We start from the raw sequence: 26,517 nt of genomic DNA on the forward strand, positions 1-26,517 counted from the left end.
AAATTGTCAATGGGGAATCATCATCAAGCGAGTGTGTTTCCAGTGGGGTTCCACAGGGATCTGTTCTTGGCCCATGCTATTTAACATACAAAACATAAAATTGTCACTGATAAAGTTTGTAGATGACACACAAATTGGGGGAGTGGTACATAATGAAGAGGAGAGATCACTGGTTCAGAGCAATCTGGATCTATGGTAAAATGGGCGCAAGCAAACGTATTTTAATACAGTTACATGTAAATGTATACATGCAGTAACAAAAAATGTAGGTCATACTTACAGGACAGGGTTGGCAGTGTGTCTATCCTGGAAAACTAACTCTGAAAAAGATTTACAAATTATGGTGCATAAGCAGCTGAACATGTGGGCTCATGTGGCCAAAAGAGTTAATGTGATCCTGGGATGCATAAATGAGAATCTCAAGAAGGAGTAGAGAGGTTATTTTACTGCTGTATTTGGCCCTGGTGCAACTGCTGCCAGAATACTGTGTCCAGTTCTCATGCCTGCAATTCAAGAAGGATGTTGATAAAGAGGGTTCAGAGAAGACCCACAAGAATGATTAAAGGATTAGAAAACAAGCCATATAGTGATATACTTAAAGAGTTCAATCTATTTAGATTAACCAAGAGAAAGTTAATGGGTGACTTGATTACAGTCTATAAGTATGTACACGGGGAACAAATATTTAACAATGGGTTCTTCAATTTAGCAGAGAGAGGTATAACATGATCCAGTGGGTGGAAGTTGAAGCTAGACAAATTCAGATGGGAAATAAAATGTAAATTTTTGTCAGTGAGGGTGAGTGGTTTGAGCATTGGCCTGCTAAACCCAGGGCTGTGAGTTCAATCCTTGAGGGGGCCATTTGGGGATTTAGTTGGGGATTGGTCCTGCTTTGAGCAGGGGGTTGGACTAGATGACTTCCTGAGGTCCCTTCCAACCCTGATATTCTATGATTCTATTCTATGATAACTCATTGGAACAATTTATGGAGGGCTATGCTGGATTGTCCACCGCTGACAATTTTTAAATCAAGTAGATGTGTCAACTTTGGGATTTCTCCGGGGATGCTTCACCCCTTCCCCCAAACCTCCACCTCTGCCCGGCCTCTTCCTGCCCTGTTCCGCCCCCTCCCCCCAAGCGCCTCCTGCACACTGCTAAACAGCTGATTGTGGGAGGTGGGAGGTACTGGGAGGGAGGGGGAGAGGCTGATCGGCAGGGCCGCTAGCGGGGGGAGGGAGGCACTGGGGGGAAGAGGGAGAAACTGATCTGCGAGGCTGCCGGTGGGTGCTGAGCACCCATTATTTTTTTCCCGTAGGTGCTCCAGTCCCAGAGCACCCATGGAGTCGGCACCTATGCAAGACTGGATATTTTTCTAAAAGATAGGCTCTAGGAATTATTTTGAGGAAGTTCTATGGCCTGTGTTATATGGGAGGTCAGACTAGATGGTCACAATGGTCCCTTCTGGCCTTGGACTCTATAAACACCACAGCTGTAGAGAGGCAGGACTATCAACCCATGGTTAGAGTAGAGAAATTAGCCAGGAGAGCTGAGTTGTGCTTTACTTGCTCTCCAGCATTGGATAAGACTGTCACAGAGTGGTTGGCCCTTTAAAAGAAGTTGAGCTCAGCTTCTCCTGTGACAGATCAACTACCTCCCAGCTAAGACTGATCGGCTTGGGATCATGTAATTATAAAAGCCAGCAACTAGGCCAGTGTAGAGTGAAGAGCTATAAGAGGCTCCTGCAGGAGACCCTGGGGCAAGCTACTAGACCCAGGGTGGTCCCTGTGGCATGGGACACAGACAGTCTAAAAGAGGATTGGGGAAGAGCTCCTGGTAGTAGGGGATTTCTGACAAGGAAGCCCCTGGGTCAGGGGAAGGGTAGTTGTGAGATTTATGCTGAACTCTTATTTTGGGGTTTGCTACAGATTGTTGGTGCAACCAATAAATGTTGCCCTGAAGAAAGGGTATTAATGGACCTTGAGTGTGATATTTAATCCTTCCTAGACTGAGGAGACAGACCAGCAGGTTACAAAGACTCTGAGTCTTCTATCAGTTCCACCAAGTTTTACACTGATGTTACTCAGTGGAGTAACTTCCACGTTAATAGAGATTGAAAAGATTTGATTGTTTATCTAGAAAAGAGACCAATAATAGGAGACATGGTAAAAAAAGAAAAGGAAAAACATTAAAAAAATGGCCCAGGAGGAAGTAGGTTGGTAGGTTCAGTTCTCTCACTTTCATTACATAAGAATTAGGGACACTTGGTGGATCTGAAGGATGGTAAATTCAAAACTGATTAAAGGAAATATATTTTCATTCAGTGCATAATGAGACTGTGGAACTCATTGCCACAAGGTATCATTGAGGCCAAGAACTTTAAATACTTAAAGAGATTAGGCATCTATATGGCCAACCCAGCTATTCAGAATTATCAATGTCAATGCTATGTTTTTGAAGGAATGTAAAATATCATGCTTCAGGATGTAAAACAATCTCTAATTACTAAAACTAGATTTTTTCAGGGGCAGAGCATCCCACATCTGCCTGCTGGAAGATTTCGTACACCTTCTTCTGAAGCTTTTGGTGCTGGCCACTCTCAAACACAGCATACTGGACTAGATGGATCACAGGTCTGATCCAGTATGGTTATTTTTATGTTCCTATTATCCTCTTGAGGCAACCCCTTTAGGTCAAGGTTGATCTGTCTTGGCTTGACTTGCAATGCTGCTCCTCACTTCTGCATCTGTTCTGTTCATAGAGGATGCCACCACTGGGCTGTGAATTCAATACCTTCCCTGAATGGTAAATGAGCTTTCAGGTAACTTTTTATTTATAATAGACCCTCTCCCCAAGGTGCCTGGGGCACCAAACTATATTAAAGACATAATACAAGTTGTTATCATTAAATCTTCAGAAGAGAAGAACAAATTGACTAAGGTCTAACAATGGAACATGGAGGCATTGAGAAAACTTACACTAGTGGTGGTTCTAAACTGTGCTTTGTATTTCAGGAGAAATGAGAGGTGAGCTTCACAAATTGTTGCAAATTATGGCTATACTCTTTTCTCCCTTACCTGCTCCCCTAAACAAAGGAACTGGTATTTACAAGGGGTTAAGCCCTGCAGTTTCCTCAGCACTGATTCCCCTGTGCAGGATTTTGGCCCAAGGTTTGGCATATTAATTTTCAATATTATTTTATTATATCTACATTTTTGATACATTAACAGTGGATAGCTGCAGCTCAGAGCTTTTCTGGGATAACACAAGACCCAAACCACCATGGGAAGGAATAATTGAAGCGGAAGGGGTGCTGCTGGCTTAGAAAGAGCTCTTGCTAAAGTGTTTTCCAAATGTCTCTTCCCCTGCACATGCCAACACCTCCCTGTGGATTCATTTACAGCCTATATGCTGCATTCATTAAAATGTATTTCTTGTGTGCAAAAGGCAGATAAAGTCTCTTATACTGGGGTTATTTAATGTTTGTTAGAACACCCCAAGGTTTTTTTTTTTTTTTGCTAAGAACTGTGTCACACAGACAAAGGTCATTGCCCCAAACAGTGGATGCTATCTCCCAGAATCCCAGATAATACCCCTCCCACCTCTCATCTGTCATAACAAAACCCTGATCAGGACTTGAGCAGTGAATGCCCAGTTTGTATTGCCCTGCATTGCATCGCCTCACTGCTGCACGGCAAAACATTTCCATTTTCTGTTGCATGAGGCTGCCATTCACGCCTGGATTGCACTCTTCTGCTTTTAACACCGCTCCCTTTCCTGGCTCCAGAATTGACAGGAAGCCAAACTCGAGGGCGAAAACATTGGGCCTGGGGAGCTATTCATTAAACTTTACATACATCCAAAATCAGTGGTAAAAACAGAGGAGTATTAACAAGGAAAAGGAACCCCACTTGTGCTTAGAGGATGACTCATTCATAGGTTCCTTTATGTAATACAAATGAGTTTGCTTTCGCTACCTTCCCCTCCCCCCTACAACACCTTTTAGGTTTGGAATGGTGATTATACTAGTCCTGGAGTGAGGGCAACTCCTCCCACTTAATTACACTGGGACGTAACTGCTGGTGCTTGCTTCAATATGTTAAAACCCACGTTGCTTGGAAAAACTGATTTCTTCATTGAGAAGAAAGAATAAAAAAAAAAGGCTTGGGCTCCCATGCCCTCGTCTAACACACACAGCATTCATGCTTGCAAAAGGAAAAAAAAATGTTGGGTTCTTATTTTAGGAGAGTTTATTCCATTTTTATGAAGGACAAAATCTATTTAAAAAGGTTAATAAACCATCCCCAACCGCAAGGTTCACACAGTTTCCAACCAGAATATACCAGATCCCAGGCAAATAAAACGAACGGAAAGCAGAGGTCAGTGAAACTCGACATGCACAGATCCAAGCATTGACTCAGTCAGCTCCAGTGACTTGCCAGCAGCAACTACAACGCTCCTATTTCACAGCCTGTGCTGCGGAAGGATATTTCACCTTGTTTACCCTGAAACCGGCTCATTCAGTGAGAGAGTGAGTGGAGGTGGGGAGGGAAGAGATGGGGGGGGGGGCAGGGTTGGCAGGCTCGCTCTGTGATTGATGGTGCCTTGGCTCAATGAGGAGGCGGCTCAGTGTGGGGTGGGCTTCTCCTCTGAGCCAGTCCGCTGTGCGGCGGTGGGGATTGTGCAGTCAGCCTTTGCACTGGGGCACGGTGTAACTGTGCTGCTGTAGCTGCTGACATTGAGTAGTGAGGCATAGAGCGAGCTAGAGAGAGAATCCCAGCCACGTAAGTAACTATTAATACATGGTGGAGGGATGATGTCTTGCTGAAAGGGATCGGCCCGGCCATCCCTTTCTTCCCCCTTCTCCTGCCTCTAGGAAATATATCAGATCCCTGCAATATTTTTTTGAGAGTGATTGCAATTTCTCCCCTCCTCCCCCGCCTTGCACATTCCCCGACCCTAGAGAAAAGAAACCGCCAGGATTTTTCTCCCTGCAGTTTGTTTTGCTTTCTTTTGTGCGTGAATTCTGTTAAAGCGCTTGGAGGCCCTGCGGGAAAACACACGAAAAAAAAACCTCGTGCAATGGATAGCTAAGACTCTTGATCGTGTCCTTGATTGCACTTTTTCTTTGATTAAAACAACAACAAAAATCTTGCGTTGCATAATTGTGTGGATATTTGTGCACATTTGTTTTTTGCTTTTGCAGTTCATTCTGTTCGGGGGAAAAAAAGAAATCCAAGGCAAACCGAAGTATTTGTGCGGGTTTTTTTTTTATAGCTATACTGTATCTTTTGTCGGCTCTGCTGCTGCCGCTGACCGCTCTTTTAAGTTAAATGCTCCCTCTATTTTTTGTTGAATTTCTGGATAGCCCTTGCTATCAGAGGAAAGGTTCAGACGCCATCTACAGTTAAAACGTAGGCAACTTTTTTTTTCTTTTGCCTTGTATTAAAAAGAGAGAAAGAGAAAGGACAATCCAGTCCTTTATGCAGCACGTTACTTAACCTTTTTGGGGTTGAGTGTATTAAAAATTTTAGTAGGCGTTCAGGGCACCAGAGACTGATACCGAATCAGCCTCCCCCTTCCTTTTCCCCCCTCTTTGCTCTATTTATATTACAGTCTCCCTGCGAGGCTGCGTTCGAAAACGGAACGTTGCAGCTCTCCACGTTCTCAAATTAGTTACTTTGTTGCTCTCTGAAAAAAGACAAAATCCAACAGTCAAACGAGTCGGTTGCCGTACAAGAAACAAAAGGACCTGCGACTAAATCCTCTTTCTCTGATCACACGGTTCTCAGCACGCTGCTCTGAAGCTGACCCGCTTGCAAAACAATCGCTTTGATATTATTGTGGGTTATTATTTTTGGTACTATTAATCTACGTAACCCACCCCCTTTAATAACAACACAAAGGCAGCTGCAGCTGGACTGGCAAGTGACTGATCTTAACCCAGGGGTTTGGTATATAACTTTGGTTGGTTCTTTCAATACCCATGAACATACAAAGGTCAACCCCTATCACAATAGCGCGATATGGGAGACCTCGGAATAAAAACCAGGATTTTGAAGAACTCTCGTCTATAAGATCTACCGAGCCAAGCCAGAGTTTTAGTCCTAACCTAGGCTCTCCGAGCCCACCAGAGACTCCTAACTTGTCGCATTGCGTTTCTTGCATCGGGAAATACTTATTGTTGGAGCCTCTTGAGGGAGACCACGTTTTCCGAGCCGTGCATCTGCACAGTGGAGAAGAGCTGGTTTGCAAGGTAACACCTTTCTCCATTATTATCTTTTTAACCAGATCGTGTATTGATTTATATTTGATCGGATAGTCAACTAATATCGACCAGCTCGATTGTTAAATCAATATAAAACCAAACCCCAAACGAACAGAATTAAACTGGCACCCTATAACTTTCCCCCTCACTCTAGACAATGGCCACGTTATAACGGTGGCCTGGAGCCAAGCTGCCTTCTACCCAAGATGAACTGTACTAGGAAAAACCATCTTTAAAAGATGTTTAAATGTTAGTTTGATCATGCTATAGCCTGATCCTTCCCCACTCTCTTCAAAATGGAGCCCCCTGCTAATTTGAAGATACTGTGTTGTCTTACTTTATTTCTTTAGTTTGAAACCCTTGCAGGTTGTAGACCGCTTTGTCTGAAAAGTGGTTAAAAATCCACCTTGAATTAATCCTGCTGAGCTCTGAGCCCTCCTTATTGAGGTTGGTTGCAAATAGCATCCTCCCCCGTTGCACAATTCATCAAGAATAAAAGCTGTACACCTACGTTTTTTAGAAGAGCAGACAAAATACCTAAGCCACTCTTTGTAGGCTGCTTGCTTTTCAACACCCCCCTCCCCCATTTTCTTTTAACATCCGAAGGTGACCCATGGGAAAAGGAAACCCACATGCCTGCACCTCTCTCAAGCAATGTATTTCCCTTTCAGTCTGAGGGAATATTTTGTTCCCCTTTGTTCCTAAACTGCACTGGTTACATTTTTCATTGTCTCTGGTGCATTAGACTTATGCTCATTCACATAAGCAGGAGTAGTGTGACTGTATAGCAAATTGCAACCCTGCAACATGCACTTTAATGCTTGTATTGTCCCCAAAATATATAATTATGCCATTTAGCAATCTTTTGTAAATTTCTGGTGTTGAGTTGTCTGTGTAATGAACAGTAGCCAGACACTCATAATTATTCAAAGGATTGATCATAACATTGTTGGTTATTGCATACTTTTAAATTTGATTCACAAGAAGTTATGAGTAGCACATAGTGCAAGGGGGGTGCTAATTTACTCCTTGCATCTATTTGTAAAAGATTTTGATTCAGAGGGTAATATAAATGGACTCCTCAGTTATGAGTCAGAAACCCTGATTTTAATGAAGATGTAATTTACACTTGATTATTTAGGGGGGAGGGGGGGGAGAAGTCTTTTGTCCTTGGAAACTGAATGATATTGCATGTTGTACAAATGCATACATCATGTTACCAAAATAAATACAAGTTGAAATAGAATTTCTAGAATAAAAGCCCCGTTCCTTACAGTAGAATAGAGCTACATATTAGGACAGTTGCATTGTCTTATGAAATAAGGGTATCCTGCTGCTTCTCTGCATGAAATTATATAAAAACTTGCATGGCCAGTAGTAACTTCATTGCTGTGCTCTATTTTTAGCAAGCTTTTTCCTCCCTTAGCTGCAAGTATTGCAGCGTTTCAGGATATATTTGTGGCGAAGTGCAGCAAAATTTCAGTTCTTCAAAGGGTGAATTTGTTTTTGTTTTCCTATTGAGCCATACACTTAAGATGCTTGGGTTTTTTTAAACTTTACACCATTCAATTTCCTTCATAAGTGTGAGCCACTGCTTGTCATCCATATCCTGAAAATATTTAACTTGCCTTGAATCTCTAGTTTAACTGAGGAGTGATCACATTCCTAAATTTATCTCAATTAACACATACTTCAAAATACCCTACAGTAGCATGGCTCCTATTTGACAAATATCCTCCCTGTTAAGAAAGCTAACAAGTTTTACTGTCTGGTATCCCACTGAGACAGGCTTAACTAGTTTCTTGCATGGGCATAGGGTGAAATAGCACACACATCCTGATGATGTTCAGATCCATTTGGTTGCACCCACTAGCTACAAATGCCGTTAGTTGCTTCTGGGTTCAGTGGCATTTGAACAATGGTGTTTGATCACTTCCCCTTGCTAACAACTAAATCAAACTGCTGTTTATTGAACTTGTGTTGAACTGAGTCTAGGGATATTACATAGGTTGACTACAAAAAAGCCCTTTATAAAAAAAACTTCTGGATAGTGACAGTATGATAGTACTTTAGAGAAACAAAACCCATATGGTCTGTTGTCTTACATCAGAGACCTACTTGATCAATGTTCCCTCAGAACTGTGGAGTATAACATAGGTGGTTGATGGTGTTTTTTTTAAGGACACTACAGTTGCATAAGAATTGTGGAAATGGTATTTCAAATGAAGACAGTTAAAATACTGGGAGGTTATGAAAGTCCTTTTTCATTGTTATGGCAGCTACTTTTTAGTAATTCCGACCACTTCTAATGTGGTAATTATTAAGTTTTTGAGACCTCTGCACAGATCCAAGTGTCAGTGAGTTTCCCTCTGGAATGAATTATGCAGTGGGGTTTTAGCAACAAACCCTGAGTGCTGCCTTTGTGGTTTATCATGTCACCAGAACCCCTTGATGCTAATCTTCCCTCTTATAAAATGAGTTGGATTAGTTGGGCGTCTGCCTGTCTGAATGACTGTTGCCTGTGATGGAGTATAGCAGCACAGGTAAGTATTTTTTTGGCCCATTATGTCAAGTGTTCTGCCATCTTGGAGTCTCTCCTGAAGAAGGAATTTGTCAAAACTGTGCTTTGAAACATTAAAAACCTTAGTTTGTTTTAGAAGCTTTTTGTAAATTGCTGTTGAACCATGTCAGAAGACTTTAGTCTTAAAAGCTTTTAAAGCTTCAGAGGAAATGACAGTGATTGCCCCCAAAGGAGGCAAGCTAGGATATGAAAAGCAATCATATTAATGGAGTTTGGTTTAAGGACATACCAGCTTCTCTCAATGCTGTTAACTAAATACAAAGAGTAGCCAGTTGCATCTCTAGTGGGACCAGATTACTGTTATGAAAGTAGCAGTACGCCCCAGAATGTGTTGGACAGTAATAGTGTTTCACTGGTGCTGGAAACACTCACCCCTTCCTTTGTACCCTACAGTGCATCTGGGGCAGTATAAAAGTATAATATAATACACTCTTTGTCATCTGTTGCTCTGCAGTAAGAAAGTGTAAGCATTCCATTATTTTCTATGGACTCTTTCCACTGCTTTAGATTATTTAATTGACTCAAATACTGATTCATTCATAATCACTAGACTATAGTAACATTTTATATTTGGATTTCCCAGCATCCTTTATGCATTTTTATAGCCCATTCACAAGATCACTGATAACCTGCTTACTGTAAAAGTGACAGTCAACTTTTAAAGGGACACTCAATTATATTTGCCCGAAGATTTAATTTCTTTTTAAAAGAAAGCTTGTATACAGTCTAAAACCAGTATTTCCATAATGCTTTTCTAACCTTTGAAACAATCATTGCAAAACTGAGAATGTGAAAGTGAAACTGACTTCTCTGATTTTTCTTCTCTGCAATGAACATAAGTAAGAGGAAGTAAACAATATTAATGGTGACAAATTTGATTTTGAACATGAAAAAATGTTAAGGCTTTAAGGAGTTAGTAAAATAGGTAAAGAGATTTGTTGGCTTTAGTTTGACAAAAAAAAATTAAGCACAAATCTCCACAGGTTGTTCATGGTCTCTGAGGTCTTAGTTGGATTTCTTCAAACAGAAGGTTAATTTGAATACTTTTGAGGCCTGACATCTTTATATATAACTATGGCCCTCAAACCATAATGTATATTACAATTTGGGTTTAATCACATATTGGGTCTTCAAGCCATTCACACTTACTTCTGGAGAAAAACCTCTACTTAGCTTAGCATTCCCTTCCATGTTAGGAGGTATAGTCTCTGGTGTTTTTTTCCCCCAACGCCATGGACAAATGCACCTGACAATTCCACACATGGCAAAAGAGTTGTAAAAGCAATGTAGATACACAACAACAAATTTCTGTACAGTGCTGAGTGCCAGATATAACTACCGCTTTGTACCTTTTATGCTATCTTTAACCCTTGTTTTACTGTCATTGTTTTCTAGGTATTTGATATTGGTTGCTACCAAGAGTCATTAGCGCCGTGTTTTTGTCTACCTGGACACAACAGTATCAACCAAATTACTGAAATAATTCTTGGGGAGACAAAAGCGTACGTGTTCTTTGAAAGAGGCTATGGGGACATGCATTCTTTTGTTCGTACCTGCAAGAAGCTAAAAGAAGAAGAGGCAGCCAAACTGTTCTACCAAATAGCTTCTGCTGTTGCACACTGTCATGATGGTGGACTGGTATTGCGGGATCTCAAACTGCGAAAATTTATCTTTAAGGATGAAGAAAGGTAAGAACCTTTTGCATGTTGGACTTGGGATTGCTGTTCGTATGGGTTAGTTTCTCTCCTTGCTCTTCTACAGCCAACAAATTCTAGGTTAAGAGTGTGCAGAGGCCTGTGGCAGATCCCCCAAGATCTGTAGGATTTGGAGACTAAAGTTGCTGCCCATTCCTAAGAGGGGAGGAGGGAAGAATTGGCTTAATGGTTAAGGCACTGCCCTGGGAGGTCTGTTTTTCTCTTGTTTGTGGCACAGACTTCCTGCGTGGCCAGCATTTACATAAAAGGTCTATGGTGGTTGGGTGTGTCAACTTTTGAGTGCTCAGCTTTCAGATTCATGAGGCCTGATCTTCAAAGTTGCTAAGCAGCCACAGCTCCCACTGACTTCACTTAGAGTTCAGGGCCCTGAGCTCCTCACGGGATTTGACCTTAGGAGATCCACCAGAAAGGGGGACTGACGCTGACAAGAACCATGAACTCTTTGAGGAGAACTCTCAGCATTGTTAATACCATTTATGGACCAGAGGTGGCAAGGAGAGTGCAGTGATAGTGCTGCTGGTTTTAGAGAACTGACTTTTTTTTTTTCTTCCTATCTCCTTGCTTTTGTGGGGAGATGGTTCTGGATATAGCAGACTTCAGGCCCTTGAAGGTTAGAATCCTTTCTCTGTGGCTACCAGTTCCCATTAATTGTGTTCCATCCTGCATTTCGGTAGTGACATCATTGAGTCCTGCTGAAGCAGTGTGGAACATGGGAGAAATATTAAACTTGAAGGTGACCATCAAAGAATTTAAAATAAAAGGGAATGGAAAGAGGTGGAGCTTTGTGCTTTTCTTTCCTTTTTTATGATGTGTATTGTTTTGGGGTTGCATTTCCCTCCCCCCCCCCCTTCTTTCTTTCACGCAGAGGATTTATGCCTACTTAGCTGCAGGCTGACCCAAAAGATGGATGGGCCACACCAAAAAGGCATAGAGACAACAATCTGCTGAGAAGTGCAGCCCTCATCCCCAGCTGCTGGAAACAGTGTGTGTGGGGGTGTTCTTCCCAGTAGGCTGGTCTTGACCCTGTTTGGGAGCTTCCTTGTTCAAATCAGCCATGGCTGATAGACTTCTGATCAGTTTGAAGTCCTTTAGCTGGTTCCTGGGAGAGAGAGGGAGTTCTCTTTCTCCACACAAGAGTCACGTCTAAGTTTTCTGTTTCTCTAACCTCCCAGTCCCATGATTCTGTTGAGTTGTCTGCAGGCTGAGGAAGACAGTGCTGCATCAATTCAGATTTGGAAGTTTCTTCTCAACCATGAGGAATAGAAACTTTCTCTTTTTCTAATTTAGTTTTATGGGTACTGTCAACTTAAAACTCAAAGTTAAATAGATACAGGCTTTTAGTAAAACCTAAGACAAACAAATATTTTCGTATTTAATTCCCATATAAACAGTTATTTAGAAACAAATAGCTCTTCCCCATTTTCTCCTCCACTGCAATACATAAGACCTAGAAGCTCCATCACTGGGAGCTTAAGGGAAAGGAGCACTAATGATTAACATTGTGCCCAGTCTGAGATAAGTGCAAAATGGAAACAATCGGGTTTTTGCAATTCTCTCTGTTAATTTTATTATTAATAAATATTTATATCATGATAGCACATAGAGACTTGGTTTAGAAGTATGGTAAGAAAACTTAATGTTTTAAATTGGCAATGTCATTTTTACTCTTAATAAAAAAATTTAGCACAGAGAATATAGTATATGCTCACAACATGTGTGGTTATATATTGTAGTCAGTGGGTGTTGATCAATGGGAGCAGATTTACTATGGAACTTTGCCCTTTGGAAATCCTGCACTAAATGCTTCCCAAGATTTGACTACATCATAAGGCACAAGGCCAAAGTATAGGTATGTGCTACAATAGCACTGCTTTATTGTTAACATTAATTGGAGAGTCAAAACCCAATCAATTATTAACTAAAAGAGAATGTTTCTTCTGATTTTTAAAATACCATATGCTTAGAGGTTAAATGGCTGTTACTTGTTATTTTTAAGCCAGTAACAAGAAAATTAATTTTCATCCAGGTGTGTCAGAGTGATTTACAAACATTAAACTATTTACAAACCATTTCTCATCTGAACAAATTGAGACACAGTCAGGTGAAACAGATAGTGAAAGGCAGAAATAGAAGAACTAGCTTCTATTTTTATTTTTCTTCACATGCTCCAAACCATCAGAAAGCAATCAATTATCACTTTCAATCTGCTGCTGCTGTATGTACTCTCTGTAAAATCTTCTTGCAACTTACTAGTTCACTGAAGAAGATGTAGAGTGCGTCATTCGGTGACATCCAAAATACCAGGCATTTCAACAAGGCTGGTACTGCTTGTGATGTTGCATTCTGAGAAACATCATCACAGAAACCAGCAGTCTGCTTGGAATGCATGGTATTTTGGGTGTCGCAGATTACTGCTGTCTGTGACATTTGTAATGAACCAGGAAGTAGGAGGAAGCAATTTTTTTTTTTTTTAAAGTGTAAAATTGTATGCCTGCTGAATAACTTGGGCTTCTCTCCTCTCCTCTCCTGTCCTCTCCTCTCCCAAACCAAATCAATAAATCTATGTATTCTTCAGAAATAGTTCAAATTCATTTTAAAAAAAAATCAATTTCAGGGTTTCTTAGTGCCTACTCTCTTCTTTGGGTCTAATGATGTCTAGGAATAAGTAACCAAGTCCTAACATTTGAAGTTATATTAAAAACATGCACATTTAGAACCTTTCTTACCCTTTCTGAACCTATATAACAGCTGTAAATTAGAAGGATATAGGGTTTCAATCCAGCAAGGTGTATTGAGTGCCCTTAACTCCCACTGACCTCAGTGGTAGTTGACGGTGCTCAGCACATCATAGGTTTGAGCCCTAATTCCATTAATGGCAATCTGGTGATATCCTAAAGCAAAGCTAGAATGTGATGGTGCATTAAGTTTCACACTCTCTCTAGTATGCACATGTTGTGCTTAGGATTCAGTTTTAAAGACCTTGCAATCTAAAATTACTGTTGCACAGTTCAAATTAAACCAAAAATGGGAAGAGTGATAGATTTATTTTCCCCCAGTGGTTATTGCATCTGTCAACTTCATTTGGAGTTTGGGGGGCTTAGCACTTCTGCAAATCCGGCCCTAGGGTCTTACAGCTGTGTTAATTTATCCAGCTTTGAGAGCCTATGTATTTGAGCATTGTTAATTGAATTCTATGAAATATACAGATATGCACTGTAGTCAGGGTAATGTTATGGTAGAGTACAATAAATAGTACTTTTGCGTTTTCTGACTTGAACTATGCAATCTAACTGTTTTATTTAACATACATTTTTTTGCATTTAATTTACCCTTTTTAAAGGGTATTTTTAAATACAAATTGTCAGGGTGAAATGGACTGAGCTTAACGTTGGGATTTCAGAGTTAGACTTCTAAATTCATACCTCATCTCTGAAGAAGTAAAGACCTTTAAGATGTTGCTGTGTGGGTGGAAACACTTTGTAAGGCCGGGTTAGAGGACAGCTGCACATCTGTTTATGTAGTGATAGCTGTGACTTTGCTATATAAAATTCAGGGCTAGACTTTCAAAACAGCTCAGCTTCCATGTAGGAGCTGAGGAGCTCTTTGTTTGTTTGTTTGTTTTGGCGCCTAATTAGGAGCTCTGTTGGGTGCCGTACACTTTTAAAAATCTGGTCCTAACATTTTAATTTTTAAAAACTTGACTGCTGTAAAATACCACGAAAATAGTTGACACACACTAACAGCACAAGATGTGCAAAAACCACCAGGCAGGTTGTTGTTTTATAGGTTTGTGGGGCTTTATGTATGCTCCTGTCATGAGGTATTTTTCTCCTATAAACTGACCTAGCAGCATACTCTGTGCCTATGGGCAGAGAAAATGTGCAATTCTCCCAGCTGTTCCTCCCCCGAATGATGTCAGAGAATGGTAGAGTCTTTATTGGACTATGCTAAAAATAGCTGTGTGCCCAGTATTGCTGTATATGTATTAAAGTAATTCATCAGTTTTATATAAAACATAATTGTTCCAGGAGGAGCCACATTGAAGATTTAAGAATCAAATCAGTCTGTGTATGTAGCATGCTCTTTGCATTGGCTTTCCTAACATAGGTAACACTTCTCCTGTCAGGGAATTACTAATTTCTTTATAGCATTTTAAATACTTTAATTATATTAAAATATTAGCTGTCATAATGTTTGAAGCGTAAGGACCTTGCATATTAATCATTGTTGAGAGGGAAAATGAAAATAATGTTAGTATTCCAGATATTGTAATTTTTCCTTATTCTTCTAGTAAATATGGAAAATTGCAAGCAGGTGAGAGTTAATCAAAATAAATAAACTTGACACTTCGTCCTATGCCAAGGCAACACATCCAGCACAATCCACTCATTTAGAAAGCCTGTGGTAGTGTAATATGTATTTAGTTGGTACACTGAGCAGTTTTGTTTTGTTTTTCTGGAACTGCTCAGTTCCTTGGAGCTAGTGTATTCTGCTTTAAGGTAACTTAGTTTTGTTCTTTGGCATCCTAGCGCAGTAAAACGGATCCCACAGAAAATTGGAGCAGAGATTTAATTTGCTGCATACTTACTGGTTATTAAGGCAAGGTCTACACTACAAATGTACATTTGGTATAATTACGTCACTCGGGGCATGAAAAATTCACCCCCCCCGAGTGATGCGGTTATACCTACCTAGCCCCCGGTGTAGACAGCGCTGTGTTAACCGGAGGGCTTCTCCTGTCAACATAGCTACCACCTCTCCCAGAGGTGGATTAACTATGCTGATTGGAATAGCTCTCCCATTATCATAGTAACATCTTCACTGACGCGCTACAGCAGCACAGCTGTCCCACTGCAGTATTTTAAGGTACTGCAGTATTTTAAGGTCACTTAGGGCAGGTAGACCTGCCCTAAGTGACTATTTCTCTTACTTCGGGCAGTGCTGTTTCTTCCCCCCCTCCACCCACCGTGCGTCCTCCCCACACACTCCTGTCAAATTGTGTTGCAGTCAGCTGGTTGCATTCTGATTTTAGCAACCTTTAACCTTGCTTAGAACACACAGTGAACAAACAAGCTTTCCTAGGAGTTCGGGAAACTGTTTAAAGAGCTTTCAGTTGTAGCAATGGAAGTTGTGTAAATAGAGCTTTCTTAAAATAAAGATTCAGAAACAAAAGTAGGTTTCTTTTATAGGCCGCTCTATCATCCTCTGTTAACCTAAACTGAGAGGAAAAAGGTAGCCTTAAATAGTGTAACTTGAACTGTGGAGGGTCTAAGCATAGAGCGAATCTCAATCCAGAAACTGAGGCTCTTTCTAATTATTTTGCCTTTGACAGTGTGTGGGAAAGCTGGATTGTCTTCCCAGGCAGTAAATCTCATTCATCAAACTTCAAATATAAAACAGAACAGTTAAGTAACTTCTGTCAGCAGCCAGGTTCATGATCCCTTTGCTCTCTGTGTCGTTTGATTGCTAAGCCTCCTTTTTGATCCAGACGTTTATACAGTGCCTTTTTGCCAGAGCCCATGAACCAATCGACAAACCTTAAGCTTCAGAATGTCCTTGTGAGGTAGGTAACTATTCTCTGCATTTTATAGAGGGGTGAATGTGGTCATTGTGGTTAAGTGATTTGGCCAAGGTCACAAACGAGGGAGTAGCAGAAGCTGTGAATAGAAGCCAGGAGTCTTCTTTGCTGTTCTAATCCCAGTACTGAAGCACTGGTTTCTGGGAGAGTGTGATAGCACCAAACAGACCAGACAGCGATTAGAGAAGACTGGGTCCTCCAACAGGAGTTGACCATGCCTTGTGGAATACCTGCACCACTCCCACCTACCTGGAAGGCATTTTTCCCCCTTCCTCCCTCCCACTTCCTGAGACCACCTTTCATCATTCCCACCTCCATAACTATTCCCCCCTTTCTCTGAGGGGTTTGTTACTCTTTAGTGCCTAGGTGCCTCCATACTCTGCTGTGCTTGAAGCACATAGACTGAATGAAGCATCATTTATGGGCACTCTCCTGTGATTGGCACTCCTCTTCTTGGGTGTTTCAGACAAGTCAGCAAGTGGCGTGCACCATGTTCCCTGAGAGGGCTGCTCTCTCTCACCTTGTGCTGAGGCGATAATATTGCATCAGCAAATTCCTGAATGAACTGTGTAATTCTGACCGTGCTCAGCATTTTGTTTTGAATTCAAGTCAGTCACGTTCTAGTTACATTGCTGACTTTCCGCAGGGTTTTTGTTGACGATGGTAACTAATTCCCCCTCCCTTCCACCCCCCCGTAAGTGTTGATTACTGGACATTTGTTTCACTTTCCAAAATAAATATTTGGCCAATATGCATGGCCTACATTTTCAGAAGTGACTAGTGTTTTTTCGGTTGCCCAACTTGAGACACCTGAAAGGCGCTTGATTTTCAGGCCGCCTGCAGCGCCCAGCATTTTGTGAAAACCAGCCTCTTGTAAAGTGTCTCAAATTGAGCACCCAAAATCTAGTTGTTTTTCAAAATTCAGACTGTTTTACATAGATCCTTTTTTGCACAATGTAAGCTGTCGGTGCTCAGCGCCACTGAAGATCGGGTTGCTTATTTAGTGTGTCTCCTGAGGCAGTAAACTTGGGGTTCGTTTTTATGTTTCTTGTGGACAGCTATCTTAACTAAACCAAATGCCTGTCTTTGTTCCTTCCCTCCACTCCTGGTGTAAAAGGCTCTGGAGAACATGGTGGATACAGGTGCAGAGTTGTAAGTGGAGCCTTTAAAACCATTGATCTCTAATGGTGATCTAAGGAAGATAGCCACCTTATCCCAGATGCTTATCAAATAATGGAATCCTTGTGGTCTTTTAACAAAGTCTTATCCCTCACTGAAAAAAACTGAGATCCTCTTCAGTTAGAAAGGTACAGAACCGGAACTACATTCCCTTTAGTGAAGGTCTTGTGTCCTAAATCTATAAGAACACAGACAGATGCATTATAAGGTACTTCTGCTGCAGCATGCACTTACAAACAGTACCATTGCATGGAATTCTGTTCAGATGCTGTACAAACAAGATAGTGGGGGCCATATCATCCCTCCCCTGGGTCTATCCTGAATGCAGGGCAATCTGGGCCAGATTCTTGGCTGACGTGAGCTCAGATGAAGTCAGTGGAGGTATGTCACTTTACACCAGCTAAGGGTCTGGCCCTAAATTTCTAAGCCATGCTCCTCACCCTGGAGTCTGAGCAACTGGGTTGAAGTCTGCACTTGCAGAGGCATTCATCTAAGGATGGTGAGGGAATCTGCACAGTTCCTTCCCATCACTGCATGGTAGTGGGGTGGTGGGAGAGTCTTTCCATTCCTTTGGTAACAAGTATCCTCCAAAGCTGCGCTGTTTCAGCCACCTCCCCCCTTGCTCCTTGCCTTTGGAGAGCTGCCAGCCTGTGCCTTCACTGTGGAGTCTAATCCCTACCGAAAGGGTTCTGTGACATAGGGGAAAGGAGGATTAATACTGAGAATGCAGCACTTCCCCTTCTGCACTCCATTGCTGAGTAGTGTCAGGGGGAAGGAAGGGGTTGTCCCCTTTGCCCTGGTTAAGATAGCATGGTCCTTGGAGCAGAGATGAATTTTGAACTAAATTATTATATGCTCACTTTAGCAAATGTCAGGATTTCATAGTGTGTTTTTCTAAAGTAGACGTTCACTTCAAACTGCTGGCCTGGTTTGTTTAGAAGAGGTTCTTTTCTCTTATTTACAATAGTCAGTTCGCTACAAAGAATAGTGAGCAGTGCCAGCGTTTTCTCACAAATCTGATGGCACAGTCAGTTCGTGCTCAATTTTTACCTTTTAGAGTGAGCTGCTACTAAATTACCCTGATTGGACTTGATTATTGGCTATGTAGGAGCAATTCTTGATCCTGCCTGAGTAGTCGCTGTCCCTGGAGTGGGGAAAGAGTATGGCTCAACAACAGTCTCTCTCTCCAGTGAGAGCCAGGTCTGTGGGGGCCAAAGGAAATGCCATTCTGTCCACAGCCAGAATGATGTTGCCTATGACGTGTGTGTGTGTGTGTGTGTGTGTGTGTGTGTGTGTGTGTGGTCTAACCTAGGAAGGAGTCTTAGGATGGAAGAGGTAATCTTTTCTCCTCCCCACAAACTATCATTTGACATTGGTTTGCTCTTTAGTGCATAACTATAGAGATGTGACCAGATGACAATAGAAATTGCTTTCTGGTCTCTTGGAGCACAGGGCTACTGGCTAAATTACTGTCATTTCTGAACACCCACTCCCAACAATGCTTGACTAGCAAGTAGATAATGTACCTACCAAGTTAGACGGGAGAGTAGTTTCTTGCCCCTTTCTTGGAAGCAGCTGGTATTGGCTACTGGTGGACCACTGGTCTGGTGCAGTATTGCAGTCCCTATGTTCCTAAAATGTTCACGCTACGTTGAGCTGCTGCAGCCAAGAAGTCCGTATACACTGTATTGGAGAAATATAAGAAACAGATGCTGTACTAATCACCCCTTCAGTTCACGCATGGCCTTCCTAACTATAGAGCTTTGAGGCCTCTGAATAATTCCACTGATTGTAGTTCTGGAAATTGTTTGCTTTTTGGAGAACATGAGTGAAGCTAGAATGTGATTGCAGAGTTTTTGTGGCCCTGGCTTCTGTGTGTTAAAAGGCAGTGTAGTAATTTGTCAGTAATCCCCAAACTCTGCAGGGAGGAATAATGTGAATCACTGTGAAAAAGTGTAGGCTGTATGATAACAAAGCTGTCTGCCAGGAACTGATGCCAACTCAGGAGGTTACATTGAAGAATCTTCTAGAAGAGGTTTAATTGATCAGGTTTTGTTACATTACTGAAGAGCACAGTCTGAATGCAGTCAAGTAATGAATGGCATATTGATAAGAAATTCAGAGTGGTATTGTTTTTCATGGGTTTCCCTGACGGTTTCTATGGGGACAAAGACGCATTTCCCGTCTGAGTACCACTGCTGCCCTCTGATTGCACTTCTGTGGTTTCATTCACCAGTAATGGGAAAGCATTCATAGGCAGAATAGCTTCCCCTTTTTAAATAGCCTTGATTCAGGGTTGTATTTTTTTAATGCATTAGGCTAATGCAGTGTTTTATCAATGATCTGATAGATGCATAATGTTCTTTTTTCAAGTGCTTATTCAGTCTCTGCATTAAAACTTGAAATTATGTACTGTAATTATGCAGGCCTTCACAAAAGTCTTTGTTGCACTACAGTATATGTATAAAGTGACTCTCATCCGGCTTTGCCAGTTGTGTACATCTGAACTTTAGGGATTAATTTTGCATCAGCCATTCCTATAGTAATGTTTAAACACTGTTCCTACTTCTGTCATTAGTGGATTTATTGGGAGAAAGGAAGGATTTTAACTGCAAAATTAATTTTTTAATTTTCTTTTATTCCAAATTGGTAACAGCACAATGTGAAGAGTTTCAAAACTGATCATGAATTAATTTTAAAATAATTGCTCTAGCGTGTCTCTTGCCTGCTAAGAATCAAATTTAGGCTTGTCTATTTACTCTGAAACTGGATGACTTTCCCACCCTTTATGCAGAAACCTACATTTTCAGGAATGACTGGACAGCCCAAAATTGCTAATGTGACGTGCCTTAAAAGGGCGAGTACTCATGCCTTCTGAAAATCAAATGTTTTAAGTTAGACACTCCAAAACGGAGGCATCCAAAATCACTTCTCACTTCTGAAAATGAAGGCCAGGTTATTTTTCTCCATTGCTTTAAGCACTAAGGAGGTCGGGTTTCTCTCTTTTCTCCACTGAATTCATTGAATATGGGTCTTGGCATCTAAAGCGTTGGAAATACCTGCACATGTTCTGTGTCTGAGTGTAGACAGCTTTACAACAGGATTGGTTTCCCCATACCCTTAATGTTGTTCCCCAATAGGTGAAAATGTTTCATCGTTGTAAGTTTATGCTAGTCTTAGGGATCTTTCACAAAAGCAACCTAGCTAACTAAAATGTCCAAGCAGTTCATGGTATGTGAGTAGGTACTAATTTATAGTCAGTGCACCTGATGTGTAAGAGCTTAAGAAAGCAAGCTACTAGTTTTATACAAAGTGAAATGCAAATATACTAGCTTGCATGTTTAGTGATCACCTTCACTGAAACACTGCCTCTAGCAAGGCCACCATTTCCTTGCTTTAATCCATAAATAAAAAAAGAGAGTGAGTGTTTGTGTGTGTGTGTGTTTGTAAAATATATATAAAAGATTGGGGGTGGTCTGTTTGTGTTTAAAGTCCACTCTGTTCAGAAGGATGAAAACATGGCTGTTTGCTTTATTCACTCACAGATTACAGTGGAGCAAGCAAAAAATGGCCAGCTGCTCTTCAGTTTACTGGCTTAAACCAAACTTGCAATAGCATGCATATAGGGCTTGATCCTGTAATGCAGGGCACCTTGCATAAGGCTCAAGGTCATAATAAGATTTTCCATTTCCAGTGTGTGTGTGTGTGTGTGCATTGCTTGCTTTTATAACAAAAGGAAGCCTCTTCTCTCATTGGATTCCTTAGGAATCAAATATTGTTGAAGGGAGAGGAGCAGTCTTTCTGGTCCCACGGTGTCAGTTTTGTACGGCACCACTCAGTCACAAGAACATAAATGCTTGGGAATTGAAATAACTTGGTTTTAAAATTAAAAAAAAACAAACACAAAAATACTCGCTAGTCTGTCTTTTTCCTTTTTAATCCATAGCTCTATTGGAAATGTAAAGTATGATAAGGGAATAAATACCATCTGAGTGTCAACAGCACAGGGAAATACATAGGAGGGAGTGCATGTGTTGGATTCCCTCCCACAAGTTGTTTATAAATAGAATACTCCTCTCCAGCCTCTGTGTATGTGGGGGTGTGTATTTTACTCTGTTAGTTAACAAAGGTGAACTGATGGCTTTACTGCTTGGCAGTTTAGTGACCGAAGTGCACATCTGAATAACTCTGCTCTACATCTTGGTGGAAAATGTGACAGGCTGCAGTACTGGGACCACCACTCATGTCTCTGCCTTCAGTTTCAGTCCCACTTTGCCCTGTGCTTTTCTCTCCTCTCCTTTGTCCTTTTCTCTCTCCTCTCTCATCTTCCCTCCTTTTCTATTCTCCTGTGTAGAGAGAGTGTATATTTAGGATTGCAGAGGAAATCCTCCCAGCATTCTTAGTCCGCTTCCCTCTTCAGCCCTTTTGTGCATAAAGAGGTTCTGAATTTGACACAGAAGGAAGTTGACCGTGATCTTGTAACTTTTCCTGTGTGAAGTATAACTGCAGTAGATTGTTTGGAGTTCTAAAGGTTGGTTGCTGTCCATCGCCACCAGAGGTGTCTATAAGCCGGCAATGGGTAGTTAATCAGGAGGCTGATGCGTGGCACACATCCCATCACTATGCACTTAGGGAGAAGACATTGGCCTATTTAATCATAGTATGAGCTGCCTTTATGTACTGTATTTGGGAGCCAGGAATTCTGAATTAGGTATTTATGACTTCCTTATTCAAGGCACGTTGCCAAAAGGGCTTTGACCTCGACTAGTAAATGTCTCTAGATGTCGAAATGGTCTGAGGGTGGTTGGAGAGTTTATAGAGCGGTCTGCTATATAGCACTTTACAACAGAATACCACGATTGGTTCTACAGATATAGCCCTGAGCTGTCCTGGATCCAGTTCTAAAGCCAACGTGGGTCACGCTTGCCTTTACTACTCAAGCCCAAGCAAAGTTCTCCTCAGTAAACATTTAAGAAATAGGACTCCCGTTTTTTGTCCTAATACTTTAGAAAGCACCTTGTTTAATATGAGGGGCTGTGGCCTGCAGTCTGTTCACAGCCCCATCTGTGAATTTATGGTTTTGGAATACTGTCTTATACAGCACCTGTTCTGGTCCTGGGGCCTACCGGGGCACAGCACATAGATCAATGATGAAAAGAGACTAGGACCATATTAGCCAATGTTGGGTTATGATCCCTGATGTGAATGTTTTACATTGAACACTCTGTCTCATAAAAGAAAATCCTGATAAATGTCACACTTCTTTTCCATTCAGAGAAGAAGGATTCCAATGTGCTTGCATTACACTAAAATTGTTTCTAAAATAACTGTCATTACTGGCGAATAAAATCTATAGACTAAAGGGTAACTAGTGTCAGTGTCCCCTCTGTCAGTGAAAAGGGATCTCAATTTTAAATGCTATATAGATATGTATCGTTAGACTGAACTAATATAGTAATGTAACAAGGAAGCTTGAAGTCATTTTTCACTTTAGTTTGAAATAAAAGAAGAGAATTTGCCACTGCCAAGATTATTCTTGCATTGTGCTAACAAGTGCATGACACTTCAGACATGAAGAGCTTCCAATCTAGATACGCCATTTCTACGGTCATGCTGAAAATCGTTTTTTGTGAATCTGTCCATCACAAAGAACTGTATTGCCTTATTTCTCTTGATTCCCCTAAGCAGGATAGTCTTGTTTTAATCTGTTAAATACCATTTTAACATACCTAGCTAATGTGATGCCATTTAAAGGAATGTTTGGGAAGACTTACATTTTATTTGTATAGTTCATTCTTCCTGTATTGTGTGTTGGGGTTAAAGAGAAAAGATATTTTAAGGTGAGATTGTGACTTCATTATTTCAGTTGACTTCAGTGGAACTAATGTGAGTGCTTGCTCACCAGTGTGAATAAGGGAGCTGTACTGTAGCCCTTAGCTGGTATGTACCTTTGTGGTCTGTGTGAGGAAAAGGCTGTGTTCTCCTGCAAGTAGATTATTACTGTACCAGCTGCTCCTTGATTATGGGCTTTATCCTCTTTCAGATGTCACTTCACCAGACACAGACTGTAAATGCTTCATCTGAAAACTGTAGTCAATTTGCAATAAAAAAAATTCTCTAGTTTTCATAAGCTAGAAGCTATCTCCTGACTTTCAATGAACTGGGTAATTTCCCTCTGGAAACAAAGAAACCACCCTAACTTGCATAATGAAAGGGGAAGAATCAATGCCACAAGAACAAACTAAAACACCCCCAACTCCCGTTTGTTTGTTACAATCTTAGTGAACTTGGCAATGAAAGACTCCACCATACTCCTTTAGCAAGAGCTCCTCTGGAGTGACTTCTCAGACATGCCTTACTGTTACCAGAAAGTGTAGGCGCGTATGATTGGGGTTATATTTATTCTCTTAATAAAATCAAATGTCTAAGTGGGAGGGAAGAGACAATGCACATGTTACTATAAATAAAGGAAATCTTAGCCGAAGAATGGGGATTCCAAACTGATGCATCTTTTTAGGATTATTGATTTTTCTGACTTACTAGTATCATAATTATGTAACTGCAATAGTCTGGTATTCATCAGTGGGTTTAATGGTTGCCTCTGTTTTCTTGCCCTTCAGGACTAGAGTAAAATTGGAAAGTCTAGAAGATGCGTATATTTTACGAGGAAACGATGACTCTCTTTCTGATAAGCATGGATGCCCGGCCTATGTGAGTCCAGAGATCTTGAACACAAATGGTAGCTACTCTGGCAAAGCAGCAGATGTCTGGAGTCTAGGTGTCATGCTTTACACCATGTTAGTTGGACGCTATCCTTTCCATGACATTGAGCCTAGTTCTCTCTTCAGCAAGATCCGTCGTGGGCAATTTAACATTCCAGAGACTCTGTCCCCCAAGGCAAAATGCCTTATACGTAGCATACTGCGCCGGGAGCCATCGGAACGGCTGACTTCACAGGAAATTCTGGACCATCCCTGGTTTTCTACAGATTTTAATGTCTCTAATTCGGGATACGGTGCTAAGGAAGTATCAGATCAGCTGGTGCCTGATGTCAACATGGAAGAAGATTTGGACCCATTCTTTAACTGAGCACCAAGACTGGTGTTCAGAAGGTACAATGACCTAGAGATGGCCACATGAAGGAGTCCTTCCTGACCGTGTTAAATCACATCCTGCATCAGCCTAGCTTGGTAGCAAAAGACACTTGGAGTTCCTTGGTTTGAGAAGGAATCTCCACAAGGAGCTAATATAACAAATGTAGCATGGGGACAGATTTGGGGGGGAGGGAGCCTTGCTATCAGGTTAGATTGATTTGGAGGGGGGGGAAAGGCAGCATGAAGCAATTGTAGCTTCTCACCTTTTGGAGCCAAGGAGACTGACTGCACATGCCAATTCCAGTGCAGCTGTATCACTCCTATTTCTGTTTCATTAAAATAGTTGCAGTTCACAACAAGTAGAGAAACTTTTTGCCTCAACACGCATCTTGGCATCGCACTGTTAAATATTTAACTTCAGCCATTATTCAGGGAAAGTACAATTGGCTAATATTTTTTTTTAAAATCTGATGTCTAATAATTAACGGGATTCATTTAAGAAAAAATTAGATGCACATAGACATGAAAAGTGGGTGCTAAAAAAATAAACAAAAGTTCAGTTCATGTCTCTTGATAGCTATTTTCAACTCATATTTCTTCTAAATATACTACTTAATATTCTTGTCAGGAAATGACATTTTAATGCTTTGTTCCCTTAAGGGGAAGTAACTGTCATTTAACAAGCTGTTCTGTTTTGTGTCAAATGGTTTGTTGCAGGAAGCTATTATTACTCAAACTTCCAGATGCATTACTGCTATCATAGTAAAAGAAGAAAAGAAAACCTATGTTATTTTTAAAAGGGTTTGAAATACTGGCTGCCATGTTTGCCATGCTGCACGTATGTGACTGTAGAGGGCAGAAAGCCCTTGCATCAGTTCTAGATTCAGAACCAAGCTTTTGTTTAACTGACTGGCCCACATGTAAATAGGGGGCTCTTTATTGAAGAAAAACATTAACATTTTTCTTTTGAATTCCGCTTGCGAAGGCAACTGTTTTATTTCTTTGTTTTTGGGGGGTTATTTTGTTATGCCCTGAATAAGAAATAAAAGGGTATTAATAAGCTGAACATTATTATTATATGGATACTTCTCCCGAAACATACGCAGTAATATGCACCTTTTGTATTGTCAAGACTTACTCTATTTATTGAAGAAAATGTCACAGTTGTGATGTATTAAGCCAGTACTTCAATTACGGGTTGACTTGGGATGACATGTTACATGCTGTAGTTAACACATTTCTTTTCTGTTCAGGTATTTCTGTCCCTGAATAACTTTTTATTTAGCTTTTTTTTTTTCTAGATGGCTTTATTTGATTTAGACTGGCAAATGTTTTTAATTACTGCTTTTATATTGCTGTATGATATTGAAATCTCTTGGCATAAATATTTGTGTTTCCAGTACCTCAGTTGTTCTGATATTACTGCCTGTATACGTTTTGTGAAGTGGTCATGTTTTTTGGGTAGGTACATGTGGACTCTGTAGTATGTAAATGTTACTTGAATTTGTGCTCAATTATAGTATGTGGCATGTGCGTACAGCTGCTTGGCATTTGACGTATGGATGCTATTTGCCTGCCCGGCAGGGAAGTTACGGTCCCACTCTCGAAGATGTTTCACGGGCCTTTATCAAAAGATGAAGTTAGCTGCAGCTGACCTGCCTTGGTTCTATTTTGGTAACTAAGACTATAAAGGGAGTAATGTTTTTACACTCTGAAGATGGTGCTGTGTCAAGAAGGACTTTTTTTTTATTTTATTTTAATTTTATAAGTACCTTGTAGGAGGAAAGATTGGTGATGTGCATGGTGGGGTTTTACTGCCTCTGGTGCTTTGTCATGTATTTGGTTTAATGTTTTTGTCCTAATCTCTTCAATAAATAAAATTGTGCATATTTAACTAAACCATGTTGTGAAGAATTTTTTTTATATGTTCCACACTTCTGCAGCAATCTTGCCCATTTCTCATAATTTAGCTTATATCATCTCCAAACTGCTGCTGTTAAGCTATTTGAGGCCTGTCTTTACTTATCAGAGAACCCTTAAGTCTTCAGACCTAAATGTCAGTGTTACTTCTGTAAATGAAATTAGTTTTCTTGAGGCCTGTTAGG

The 26,517-nt window shown here is 40.8% G+C and overlaps 1 protein-coding gene across 2 annotated transcripts; it reads left to right on the forward strand.

The window, feature by feature from the left end:
- Nucleotides 1–4,638: 4,638 nt before the first annotated feature.
- Nucleotides 4,639–26,311, forward strand: TRIB2 (tribbles pseudokinase 2). 2 transcript variants are annotated; one of them, XM_054023132.1, is made up of 3 exons: nt 4,639–6,253; nt 10,242–10,534; nt 23,939–26,311. In XM_054023132.1, the coding sequence occupies exons 1-3, from the start codon at nt 5,984–5,986 to the stop codon at nt 24,405–24,407; spliced, it is 1,032 nt and encodes a 343-aa protein (XP_053879107.1). In that variant the 5' UTR covers nt 4,639–5,983; the 3' UTR covers nt 24,408–26,311. The 2 variants fall into 2 exon arrangements, with proteins under 2 accessions (XP_053879107.1, XP_053879108.1); XM_054023133.1 differs by having other exon boundaries at nt 4,644–4,781.
- The last annotated feature ends 206 nt before the right edge of the window (nt 26,312–26,517 follow it).

Source organism: Malaclemys terrapin, chromosome 3 (assembly GCF_027887155.1).
Source record: "Malaclemys terrapin pileata isolate rMalTer1 chromosome 3, rMalTer1.hap1, whole genome shotgun sequence".
Classification (NCBI taxonomy): Eukaryota; Metazoa; Chordata; order Testudines; family Emydidae; genus Malaclemys; species Malaclemys terrapin.